The sequence below is a fragment of the Cervus elaphus genome, chromosome 2 (genome assembly GCF_910594005.1).
Source record: "Cervus elaphus chromosome 2, mCerEla1.1, whole genome shotgun sequence".
NCBI lineage: Eukaryota > Metazoa > Chordata > Mammalia > Artiodactyla > Cervidae > Cervus > Cervus elaphus.
In genome coordinates, this window is record NC_057816.1 from 8,750,690 (window position 1) to 8,764,389 (window position 13,700).

Below are 13,700 nucleotides of genomic sequence, written 5' to 3' on the forward strand. Positions count from 1 at the left end.
CCCCCTGCATTGGAAGCATGGAGTCTTAACCACTAGACCACCAGGGAGGTCCCTCAGTGGTCTTTTTTTTTTTAAATAACTTTATTTATTTTTGGCTATGCTGGGTCTTTGCTGCCGCATGGGCTTTTCCCTAGTTGCAGCGGCTACTCTCTAGTTGTGGTGCATGGGCTTCTCACCGTGGTAGTTTCTCTTTGGAGCACAGGCTCTAGGGTGCGTGGACCTCAGTCGTTGCAGCTCTTGGGCTCCAGAGCACAGGCTGAGTAGGTATGGTGCGTGGGCTTAGTTGTTCCAGGGCATGTGGGATCTTTCCAGATCAAGGAGCAAACCTGTGTCTCCTGCATTGGCAGGTGGATTCTTTACTGCTGAGGCACCAGGGAAGTCCCCTCACTTACCTTTGAAAGTGAGGCCCTTTGCTAAGCCTGGAATACCAAATGTAACCATCTTTTCTCCTGGTCAAAGGCTGAAGCCGAGCCATCATCAAAGTTCTCCAGACCCTCAAGAGAATCCTCAAAATTTTTATGAGGAATTTAGAATTCGAACTAGAGCCTACCATATGGGGCTCCTGGACCTCTGCCAGTTTATTCAAATTAATCAGGATGTGGTAATGCCCCCAAATGGATGACTGAAGCCAAATGGTAAGATCCCGAAACTGATGATAAAGACCTACATACAAACCGTGGTTTGCTACAGATGGCCCAAAAGGCACTAGAAAAATAGCTGAAGACCTACTTGTAAGTATGGATAAGGCATTTCCCAGAGAGACTGACCGGTCTATCAATCTTGCAAACAAACAAGAAAAGAGTGAAGCAGTCTCAGATTATAAGACAAAAATTGGAAACCCTGTTTGTGAAACATTCTTTATTAATGCAGGGTCAGAAAACACCCTTACCTCCTTATTCATTAGGAAGCTCTGAAAAAGAAAAAAAAAAGAAGCTCTGGCTGAACCAAGTAGCCTAGTTAAGAGACACGAGCTGGGCTGGGAAGCTACCTTTCTTGCTGAATTAATAGACCTAGCTAAAAAAAAAAAAAAAAATAGACCTAACTAAGCATTTTGAAAAAACCTTGGAGAAAGATAAAATTTAAAAAGCCAACCAGTTTGTGGCCCTGAAGTTATAACAACTCCAAGGTCCAAGGAGACCTCCACAAACACATTTCAAGCCAGAAACTAGAGATCCCCCATTCAGGAATAGAACTCTGCTCTGAAGTGTCTGCCTTCACTGTACACAACTGGGGCACTGAAAAAAGCAATGCCCCCTGCAGATCCCATTGTTTCACAGACCTCCATTTATTAATCCAGACTGCTTTTCCATTGGGGGAATTCAAAAACTTTGATTACTGAAGTAATAATAAACACTGATGGGGCTCTGAGGGGTCCTCCTGTAAGTTGCTCCCCAGGATTCCTCTAAATGAGCGAATGGAACCTAAGATAAACAGTGGGGAATACTGCTCAGTATTGGGGTTTACTGTTGCCACTTTATCGCTATTAAAACTTCCTTTTATAAAGCAGCAACTCCCTTGGAGTAAAGAGAGTATTTCCATATTGGGGGTTTCTAACCAAGTGCAAAGGGTATTTGTGTCTAACCTAAACTGAACCAGATGACATTTTTGGAAAACTATACTTTCCTTCTGTGTGACATGGCCCCCATAAGCCTGTTAGGATGAGGTTTGCTTTCTAAAAATGAAGAGTTATATAAAATTTAACACAGAAGGTAAAACGATCTTAGAATTTTCTGACTCCCCTGAACCTGAGGTGTCCTGCTCTCTGCAAGCAGGAACTGAGACTCTAAAGTACGAAAACCCTTAACTCTCACGAGTGCCTGAATGCCTGTATGCTTCTTCCTCAAGTGACACAGGCAAAATTAAGAGCACTGAATCCATAAAAAATCCAAACAGAACATTCCAAACTCCTGCCTAAATTGCTGTACTATCCACTAAAACCAGAAGCTTTCCTAAGGCTCTCACCAAATACAGACTTAATTAAGAAAGAACTTACAATTCCATGCAGTAGTCTCTGTAACATTCTGATCTTACTCATCAGAAAACCAAATGGATGAGGCTGGAGATCTGTCTGGGGTCTGCATGCAATTAATAAAATTATGATGCTAAGTTTCCATGCCATTCGAAATCCCAAGACCTTGTTATCTAATGTACCTACAAGCTCAAAATGGTTCACAGCAGTGGATCTTAGCTCTGCTTTCTTTAGTATTCCAGTTGACAAAGATGATCAACATTTATTTGTCTTCACTTGGAATAAACCAACACCATACCTGGACTGTAATGCCACAAAGATTCACTGGAGCCCCATCTTATTTTTCACAGGTTTTACATCAAGACTTGGTCACCTTTCAGTTCCTTAAGAACTCTACACTCATTCACTATGTAGATAACTTATTGCTATGTTCCACTTCAAAGGATAACTCAGAAATAGATTTATCTATTACAGGGCTTCCCTGGTAGCTCAGATGGTAAAGCGTCTGCCTACAACGCAGGAAACCCAGGTTCGATCCCTGGGTCGGGAAGATCCCCTAGAGAAGGAAATGGCAATCCACTCCAGTATTCTTGCCTGGAAAATCCCATGGACTGAGGATCCTGGTAGGCTACAGTCCATGGGGTCGAAAAGAGTCGGACACGACTGAGCGACAAAAAAAAACAAAACAAAAAAAACTACAGTAATTAGCTTGTAAAGGCCCTAAGACCTCAAGAAAAATCTCTGATTCTCAAAGGAAGTGGTCTACTACCTAGAGCACAATTAGAGTGCAGAAGGCATTTCCTTTTCTTTTTTTTTTCTCATTTATTTATATTAGTTGGAGGCTAATTAATTTACAATATTGTAGTGGTTTTTGCCATACATTGATATGAATCAGCCATGGATTTACATGTGTTCCCCATCCTGAACCCCCCTCCCACCTCCCTCCCCATCCCATCCCTCTGGGTCATCCTAGTTCACCAGCCCTGAGCACTTGTCTCATGCATCAAACCTGGACTGGTGATCTGTTTCACAATTGATAATATACATGTTTCAATGCTATTCTTTCAGATCATCCCACCCTCGCCTTCTCCCACAGAGTCCAAAAGTCTGTTCTATACATCTGTGTCTCTTTTCCTGTCTCGCATATAGGGTTATCGTTACCATCTTTCTAAATTCCATATATATGCGTTAGTATACTGTATTGGTATTTTTCTTTCTGGCTTACTTCACCCTGTATAATGGGCTCCAGTTTCATCCACCTCATTAGAACTGATTCAAATGTATTCTTTTTAATGGCTGAGTAATATTCCATTGTGTATATGTACCACAGCTTTCTTATCCATTCATCTGCTGGGGCATTTCATTTTCATCTGAAAAAAGAGAGACTATCCACAACTTGCCCAGACCAATGACTAAACAACAAATAGGAGTTTCCTAGGATTTGCAGGATATTGTAGATCTTGGGTTCCAAATTTTTCTCTGATCGCCAAGTCCCCTGTATGAGTTTGCGAGGATCTCAATTCCAGAGCTTAACCCTGGGAAGATAATCATGAGCAAGTTCATCGCCAACTAAAATTAGCCCTGCAATGAACTCCAGCCCTAGAGCCCCCAAACCTTTCATCTTATTTATCGATGAATGATAACCAGGATCCAGAAACTCTAACACAAGAACATGGAGGAAAACAGAGCTATTGCTTCCTATAACTTACAGTTAGACCCAGTAGCCAGAGCATATTCAAACTGTTTAAAAGCAGTAGCCATAGCAGCTAAATTAGTGGAAGACTTAGGTGAATTGGTATTAGGATATGACTTATACTTTCAAGTACCTCATGCTGTTCAGTCTATTAAACTCCCCTCAGACTCAACAGTTTTCAGCAAGCAGACTCACATGAGACCCTTCTCTTTTCACTTTCTAAGCATCTCGAGCACCACAACTTTCTTAACTCTGCCGCCCTTGCAGATGATGGTACAGATCATGGTAATTTGTAGACACGGCGGTGTGGTTATTGACCCCTTGCACTGACATACAGGATACATCGTTAAAAATCCAAGATTTGATACTTGTTGCTGGGTCCTATGCTAAGAATGCAAAGGGGAAAAATCAAGCAGGATATGCCATGACAGCTCAATAGGATTTACGGCAAAGGGGAAGCCTTTCCCGATTTAACTCTGCTCAACCAGCAGAACTATATGCTCTCACTCGGAGTTGTCAGTTATCCAAAGGAAAATCAGTAAACCTTTATACTGACAGCAAACATGCTTTTGGGGTGGTGCATGACTGGTTTGTTATGGAAACAGGTTCCTCACTACTAGTGGAAGGCTGATGAAAAAATGGGCCCTGAATAAATGAAACTGTTCTCTGTCATTCTATTGTGTAACTGAATTGCAATTATTAAAACTGAAGCTCATACTAGAAAGACAGAACATGATTATCAGGCAAATGCTGTGGCAGACTTCCAGGCTAAATCAGTATGCGCCAAAACTGTACCAAGACACAACCTGAATGAACTCTGTAAGATCAATTCTAACCAAATTATTTATGATAATTTATATAAAAGACAAAGTTAGGCATCTGAGCTGGAGCAACAATCTTGGGGTCAACAAGCGTGCAAATTTGACATTATACAAGAATTTACTGTGGGCCTGGACAGTTGCTTCGTTCTTCCTGAATCCTTGAAAATGCCATTACTAAAAGCCCTACATTCTGCATCTCATTGTTGCACAGATAAAATGATCTGAATTATGAAAAAGAATTGGTGGAATGACTACTCCAAGGACACAAATCTGGTTTACCACCAATGTCTGACGTGTCAAATCCATAACCCTGGCAAGACTATTAACGTATTAGATGGGGCATTCCCATTATCTACTGAGCAAGCCATTTGAACACTTACAAATGAATTTAATTCAACTGCCTCTCTCAGTGGGTTACAATTGCTGCTGTTCAGTCGCTAAGTCATGTCCGACTCTTTGTGACCCCATGGATTGAGCATGCCAGGCTCCCCTGTCCTTCACTATTTCCTGGAGTTTGCTCACATTTGTGTCCATTGAGTCGCTGATGCTGTCTAACCATCTCCTCTGCCATCCCCTTCTCCTTTTGACTTCAATATTTCCCAGCATCAGAATCTTTTCCAATGAGTTGGCTCTTCACATCAGGTGGCCAAAGTACTGGAGCTTCAGCTTTAGCATCAGTCCTTACAGTGAATATTTAGGACTGATTTCCTTTAGGATTGACTGGTTTGATCTTCCTGCTGTCCAAGGGACTCTCAAGACTCTTCTCCAGCACAATTCGAAAGCATCAATTCTCTGGCACTCAGCCTTCTTTATGGTCCTGCTCTCACATTCATGCACGACTACTGAAAAGACCACAGCTTTGACTATATGGATGGTTATCAATATGTTCTTGTAATTGCTTGTATGTTCTCAGGATGGATTGAAGCCTTCCTCTGCAGAAAGGCTGATGGCACAACTATAGCTGAGAAACTTTTAGAAAATATATTTCCTTCATGGGGCTTCCCCTGAGAAATCTCCAATGAGAGGGGAACTCATTTCGTCAGACAAATAATTAAACAAATAAAGCACTGCTGACTCAAAGGCATTATCATTGTCCTTAGTGACCTGGTGAAGTTGAACAAATAAATGGTGTCTTAAAACTAAAGCTAGCTAGGGCTTTGCTGGTGGTCCAGTGGTTGAGAATTTGCTGTGCAATGCAGGGGACAAGGGTTCAATCCCTAGTTAGGGAACTAAGATCCCACACACTGGGGAGCAATCAAACCTCTCAGCCACAACTAGAGAGTCTGGGTGCTGTAACAAAAAGATCCCGTGTGCTGCAACCAAGTCCCAACACAGCTAAATAAATAAATATTAAAAAAATACTAAAGCTAGCTAAATTAACAGAATCAATTGGACTGCCCTTGCCTAGAGTTCCAGTATTGGAGATAAAGACCTTGATCTGTGATCTTGGGAGAGCTGTCTACCACCTCAAGATGTCATTTGCCTCTGGGGAGGAATCTTCTGGGTATGGTGATTAGATCAACACCTATGGGAAAGGATAAAGGAATGCGTTATGAAATAGTAATGGGAAGACTGATACCCTTGATGATAGAATCACATCTGTCTCCTGGACTCAAATTCTGATATGATTCAGTATTGTAAAGCTTTAACGCAAATTTCTACCAGGTAAAAGAAGCTTTCCATGACTTTTCTACAGATGGTTGAAGCTTCTACATTTTAGAACCTGGAGGGTGGGTATTCTGGTAATATCTAAGAAAGACTACCCTTGAACCTTATTAGAAGAGACCATCTATATTTGCCTCACTACCCAGATAGTAGTCAAACTTCAGAGACTCGAACCCTAGGTCCACATCTCCCAGGTGTAAGGTGGTCCTCCAGAGTCTTGGAACTACATCCTAGCCAGAGATCTAAAGTTAAAATTGACAGGGGGATCCCTCCCCAGAAGCAAATGACATCTTGAGGTAAATAGCTCTCTCTAGATTACAGATCAAAATCGATATCTCCAATATGAAGTCTTTATCTCTTTTGCCTATTTGCTGTCTGCGTTCTCTCTTTTAATGCATGGGAAGATAACACTATGGTTAGGATTCACCAACCATAGCTAATGCAGGAAACTGAACTAACTGCTGGATTTTTCATGTTAAGCCAAAATCAGCCCATGACGGGAGAGACCCCTTAGTTTACCCTAGAAGTAATTTCACTGGAATCCCAAATGCCACTGTGTACCTAACTTGTTCCACAGGTCCTTTTTATAAAGTTAAAATACTAATTCCACATATCCCTGTTTCTTGCCTCAATTTAACCCAATCCGGGGATGGAATATGAGATTCACTGAATATGTATATAAAAGACATGGCAAAAAAAAAAAAAAAGACACTGCAAAACAGCCAATGTATCAAATCATTTGTAAGTTTGCTGACAGACCTATACATTTAGGTGGTCTTTTACCATGTTGGGTCTTGGTAAAATGATGCTAACCAACCAAGGAGTCCACAAATGATAATACTTCTGAAGCAGTCCTAGGTATTCTTCCTGGCTTTGGCATGCAGAAGTTTGGGTATTAGCCCTCATGCTTCAGCAGCTCATTGCCTTGACAGCTGGAGAATGAAACGGCACCATGGTCTTGCTGCATTTACTGTTTCACTTTCCCTCTATAACACCTCAGAAACTCAACACTGGCCCACTCCCTTGAATTTATACTATGGACGAAAAAGAAGTTTGTCAGCAGATGTTAATATCTCCAGATGGGGATCATCTGGACAGTCCCTTCTTTCACGGCTCAGAGTTAGTACAAACAAACATATGATTAGGAGCTTATCTTTAACTCTGGCCGTGATAGCTGAGCCTACCACCACTAAGGCCTTGGCTGCACAACAAAAGTACCTGGGCTCTCTAGCTAAGGTGATTTCAGATAGTAAGAACTGCTTTAGATTATTTGTTGACTGAACAAAGGGTCTGCGCCATAGCTAATACCTCCAGCTGTAACTGAATTAACACCTCTGGTATTGTAAAAACTCAAATACAAGAAATTAACAAACAAACTACTTGGTTAAAATGGATTGGTACCATATCAGGTACATTCTTTGATTTATTTGATACTAGGTTCATGCGGCCCTGGCTAAGAAGTATATTTCAGTCTTTTGGTATTATCCCCTAGTAGTCATCATTATTTGTAGAAGGGAATGGCAATCCACTTCAGTATTCTTGCCTGGAGAATTCCATGGACAGAGAAACCTTGCAGGCTATAGTCCATGGGGTTGCAGAGAGTCAGACACGACTGGGTGATGAACACACACATACACACACAGACAAAGAGTCATCATTATAGTCTCCTTGGTGGGCTATGTTGTGTCAAAGATCTCAAATGCATATTTGCAACCAACAGCAGCAAATCAGATGGTCTCACTGAGCTTGGAGAAACAGAAACAAGATGTACAATGGGATAAACAGCAAAGGCAGTTCACCTATGGATCTGACATCATTAACCGATAAGAGCAATTTAACTCTCATAATGACTGAGATTGGGTCTAACAGCAAACTCTTGTTCATCCTCTGAATGACCAAAAGGGGGAATTGTTAAATTTGTTCATCCTCTAAATGACCAAAAGGGGGAATTGTTAAATTAAACAAGGAGGCCATTGGACTGAGGTGGCTCCAATGTCTCAGCACCTATGTAAGCAAACCAAAATGTAAACCTGTAAATACCTCAAGGTTATGTAAACAAAACCTAACAACCAATCATTAAGAGCCAACTAGCGCCACCCCACTCCAGTCCTCTTGCCTGGAGAATCCCATGGACCGAGGAGCCTGGTAGGCTGCAGTCCATGGGATCACTAAGGGTCGGACACGACTGAGCGACTTGACTTTCACTTTTCACTTTCATGCATTGGAGAAGGAATGGCAACCCACTCCAGTGTTCTTGCCTGGAGAATCCCAGGGACGGGGGGAGCCTGGTGGGCTGCCGTCTATGGGGTCGCACAGAGTCAGACACAACTGAAGTGACTCAGCAGTAGTAGCAGCAGCAGCGCTTCAACTAGAGTCAGTCAATAATTTCTTTACTTTGCTTCCACCTTTTCTCTATAAAAGTTTTTCCCCAGCTTCTATCTATGGAGTGCTTCTAACCACTTCCACTTGATGATGACCAATTCAAATGGATTTTTGCTCAAATAAATTTCTAAAATTTTAATATACTTCAGTATCTTTTAACAATGGGCTGTGCAATGGGTTTGGTCAGTAGAGAAGAGCAGCTTAGGAGTTAGAATCTAAAAGCATTTGTGTGATCGGACACGGAATGTTGGGGACAATTGACATTCCCCAACATGATAAAACCGGTAGAAGCCCCCCTCCCAAATGATGTGAATGTCCCAATAGTTCAAGTGGCAGCTTCTAGGTATCCCCACACTGCTGCCAGCTTTGAACACTGGGTGAATCCTCAATTATAGAGAAAATGACATTGGAGGGCTGCTGTTTCACAGAACTTCCTGAAGGCCACCTACAAGTAATAGCAATTGGGTATATATTACAGGAGTAAGTGGAGAGATAGTCAGAAAGGTGTCTCTTTCCCTAATAGTTGGGCAATATAAGCTAAGGAAATACAATGACTTTTTCAGTGAACAGTTAAGGAGAAGAATGAAAACAGATAAATAGGAAGGAGGAAGCATGCCCAATGGGCAGAGTGCTGAGTGCCCAAGGGGGTAGAGTTGCCCACCTGCCCACAAGTCAGCCCCAGCAGCCTCCAGGCAGCTCCAGCTCCTCCTACTCTTCCCCTTTGTCTCATAATAATATTTTATTGAATAACTTAACCCTTCTGCATCTTACTTTTATTACTTTTATACACATAGCTCTACCTCATTCTTTTTTACTGCCACATAATGTTTATAGCATGAACATTCTCTGGCTTATTTAGCTCTTTTCCTACTGAAGGACAGTTAGGTAATTCCTGAGTTGTCATTACCTGCCATGCTGCAAGGAACACCCTTTATTTATGATTCCTGTACATGTACGTTTCTCTATAGTATAGAATTGCTGGATCAGAGGGTATGGGCATTTTGCAAATAAATTTTTAAAAAATTTTGGAACAATTTTAGATTTACAGAAAAGTTGTAAGAGTATTGACAGTCCCCATATATTCTTCAACCAGTTTCCTCTAATGGTATCATCTTATGTTGTCATAGTACATTGGTCAAGACCAAGAAATCCAACATTTGCATATTACTACTGTGAACTAAACTCCAGACTTTAGTTGGATTTCTTTCTTTTTTAAAAAATATTTATTTATGTGACTGTACCGGGTCTTAGCTGTAGCACTCGGGATCTTTTTAGTTGTGGCGTGCAGGCTCTTCAGTTGGGGCATGCAAACTCTTAGTTGCAGCATGTGGCATCTAGTCCCCTGACCAGGGATGGAACCTGGGTCCCCTGCATTGGGAGTGCGAAGCCTTAGCCACTGGACCACCAGGAAGGTCCCTATTTGGATTTCATTAATTGTATTATCTTCTCAGGCTGCCATAATAGAGTATCATAGACTTGGGTGACTTAAGCAACATACATTTATTTTCTCACAGTTCTGGCGGCTGGAAGTCCGAGATCAAGGTGCCTCCAGCGTTGGTGTTTGGTGAGGTCTCTCTCCTTGGCTTGCAGATGGCCACCTTCTCACTGTGTCCTCACGTGGCTTTTCTTCTGTGCACACCTGCATGGGGAGAGTGAGAGAGCGCTTTGGTGTCTCTTCCTCTTAGAGGACACTAGTGCTATGGGATTAGGATTCTATCCTTACGATCTCATTTAACCTCAATTACCTCTTTCAAGGTTGTCGCCACACACAGTCACATTGGAGGTTAGGTCTTCAGCATATGAGTTTAGGAGGGGACACAATTCAGTCTGTAACACTGGCTTTTCCACTAATGTCCTTTATCTGTTCCAGCATCCAATCCAGGATACCACATTGCACATTTTTAGATTCATAAGTAAAGCAATTTGGCCAAATTGCTTTCCAAAGTGGCCCTACTAGTTGACACATTCTCAGCTGGGTGTCCCCCTTTCTTCATACCCTCCCCATTTCTGATAGTATCAAACTTTAAAATATTTGCCAATCAGACAAGTGGCTAATAGTATCTTGCTTTATTTATTTTTTTTGCTACACTGCGCGGTATGTGGAACTTCCCCAACCAAGGATTGAGCCTGTGCCCCCTGCAGTGGAAGTGCAGAGTCTCGATCATTGGACTGCCAGGGAGGTCCTCTTGCTGTTTAATCAGAAGTTCCCTGAACGCAAGTAAAGTCAAGCTACTCTTGGCTGGCCACCTGTCATTCCTGGACTGTGAATTGCCTAGTCTTAACCTTTGACTTTTTTTTCTTTAAACTATATGATGAGGTTTTCTTACTGAATTGTAAGAAAATTGTACTGTTGTGAGGGGAGGGGCTATGTGTTATAGTCACTGCTGGCACATAATAGGTGCTTTTTGTTGCAAAACCAGAAACTAATTTGAGGAAATGAAAAAGGGGATGTGTCCCAAGAAACCCAAGTAGGAGAGTAACGAGGCTTCTTCAGGGTTTGGAAATGGGAAGGGTACAATGGCCTCTTCTCGCCTTTCCACAGTCTAGGTCTTCTCACTCTGTTCCTCAGGCTGTGAGAGGGCTGGTCCTGATCGATGCACCCTGTGACGTCATCCAGTTGCCTGGAAATCCTGAAGTGTTGGGAGAGAGAATCTGATTGGCCTTGCATGGGTCAGGGTGACTCTCCTGCTGGACTGCTACTTCTAGGCTCTTGAGCTGGAACGTGTGGAGGAAAGATGGTTGCTGGGAGCTCCCACTCTGGGTGGGGAGGGATGAGCTGTGCAGACAGCCAAAGGAGAGCCAGCTCCAGCAGGACTGTGATGGAGAGAACAGGAGACATGACCCCTGCATGTGCCTTGCTCCACAAATGTACCTCATCCTTGTCTTGCTAGAAGCTGGAATGACAATGTATTCTCAACATGAGTGACTAGACATCTGTCATTTCTGTCATTCTGCATCCCTTCTTTTGTTAACTTCATATGGTTTTACTTTACATCTGCCCATCTCAGTCCACGTGCTGATTCCTCTGGGAATGGGTGTCTGATCTCAGGCATAGGGGAATGGCGCATCCCGTGCGCCACAGTGATTAGTTGAGGGATAAGCATGTGATTAAGCATGTGATCCAGTTCAGGCCAATGAGAGTTAGACCTGGGATTTTGTTCACACTGGGGGAGAAAGGAAGATCTTTTTCTTTTCTGAGGGCCTTGGCGTGGTGAAGTCATACATCTGGAGCTGCTAGGGGCCATCGTTTGAAAGACCTGTCTGAAAGGGAACCAGTAAAGGGGGAAGCAGGGTAAAAGCAAAGAGACACAGACAAACACTAAGATCACGGTGATGTTGCTGAGCCTTGGGTCAAGTCACATCTGAAGAAACCTCTTCTGTAGTTGTCAGTTCCATGAATAAATACACACTTCCCCTCCTTTAAAAAAATACTGATCCAATTTGTGTTTTCCATTACTTACCCCCCAAGGTGTGCTGACTTATCCTGAGATAGAATTAAGGAAACAGGTAGCATTTCACATCCCCCTCGAGCACCCCTGTGTGCAGGAAGACAGCACCATGACGTGCTGGGACCCTGCTCAAATCTTTGGCATCTTCTCCATCAGCCCTACAGCTGTTGCCTTTCTGTGGCCAGTGTGGATGGCTCCAGCTGTGCCCAACCTTTCTCTCTTCACTTCCTCCTCCCTTGTATTCTCAGGGCTGCCTCCTGAGGCTCCAGGCACTCTCCAAACCTCGGGGACAAACTCAAGGACTCACAGCAAGGCACCCCAGGCTCTTGTCCCTGCTTTCTTCTTCTGCCTCGTGGGACTTTCCTTCACCCTAGATCTTCCTTGCCTCTGTTTCTCATCCTGGCAACACCTCCTGGTCTTTTAAGACTTGGCTCAAGCCATACTTTGCCTAAAATTCTCCCCTAGTTGCTTGGGACCTCTTCCTTGGCATTTGTCACCTTGTATTCTATCAAGGCTGGCTAGCCTTTGGGCACTGGGAACACAGTGTCAGGTCCTCAATAATCTTAGAGGGTCATGAGAATGTTTTAACTTATTTAAAAATCAGAAGAAAAAAAAACTTTAAGGGTCAAAGAAAATGTTATTTTTTCTCACATCAGAAAAAAAAATTTGTTGGACCCATAAAAATCCATTAAATCATTTTTTAAATTTTCTTTAGAAGATTCCCATGGAGGCAAAGGCTTCCCAGGTGGTGCTAGTGGTAAAGAAATCTGCCTGCCAATGCAGAAGACACAAGAGATGCAGGTTCAATATCTGGGTCAGGAAGATCCCCTGGAGATGGAAATGGCAACCCACTCCAGTATTTTTGCCTGGAAAATTCCATGGACAGAGGAGCCTGGTGGGCTGTAGTCCATGGGGTTGCAAAGAATCAGACACGACTGAACACACACACACACACACACACACACTCGGAGACAAAAGTTCCTAGGGCCCAACAAGTCATAATGTGATAGGATTGCATTGTCTTCCCAGAGTAGACCCAGTAGACTGAGAGCTCCTAGGAAGTGGGGAACAGAACGTTCCAGGGCTGTGTTACGTAACACAGCCTCTGTATCCCTAGTCCGGTGCTTGGTTCGCAGGACAGGCTCAGTCAATGCTTTCTGAATAACTGGATAAGCAAATGAACGAATGGCCTTGAGTGAGACTCTAGACTCTGAGTCTCCTGTTTCTTCATCTGCAAAGCAAAGCTGCTTTGTGGATGGCTGTGAGGATTAAATGTGGGTGGAAGATGGCTTGGAACCATGGACTTGGAGCTAGTCCTGAAGCTAGGCTCAAAAATGGGAGCAAGGATAGGAGCCAGAGGTTGTTAAAAACGCCTCTAGGTGGTGTCCATACCTTTTAGTTGATAACGAATAAGATTATCCTATATATACTCGGAGAAAAAGAACCAGAAAGACATTTATCAAAAGCGGCTCACAGTGGTCAGCCCTGAGCATGGGTTATCTTCCTAATTTTTTTTTTTTTTTTAAACATACTTGGGGGACTTCCCTCCTGGTCCAGTGGCTAAGACTCTGTGCTCCCAATTCAAGGGGCCCAGGTTTGATCCCTGGTCGGGGAACTAGACCCCTCAGGCTGCAACTAAGACTTGGCACAAATAAATAAACCTTTAAAAAATATAAAATAAAAACCATATTTAGGAACATGTGAAGGCCAGGTCTGTGTCT

At 42.9% G+C, this 13,700-nt stretch overlaps 1 protein-coding gene and 1 non-coding gene across 3 annotated transcripts in view; one reads left to right on the forward strand and one right to left on the reverse strand.

Annotated features, from left to right (window-relative positions):
- The window catches only part of LOC122673260 (translation initiation factor IF-2-like), a 39,931-nt gene that overhangs the window by 24,851 nt on the left and 1,380 nt on the right, over nt 1-13,700 (reverse strand). The window contains exons 2-4 of one of the 2 annotated variants that reach the window (XM_043870897.1): nt 10,029-10,169; nt 7,160-7,166; nt 3,095-3,107 (exon numbers count right to left, since the gene is read on the reverse strand). In XM_043870897.1, the coding sequence (XP_043726832.1) occupies nt 10,133-10,169 (37 nt within the window). In that variant the 3' untranslated portion in view covers nt 3,095-3,107; nt 7,160-7,166; nt 10,029-10,132. Of the gene's footprint in view, nt 1-3,094; nt 3,108-7,159; nt 7,167-10,028; nt 10,170-13,700 lie in introns of those variants that run through there. The other variant, XM_043870888.1, reaches the window with a different exon arrangement.
- On the forward strand, nt 2,448-2,519 carry TRNAC-ACA. Its single transcript has one exon. It is a non-coding gene; the product is annotated as a tRNA-Cys (tRNA).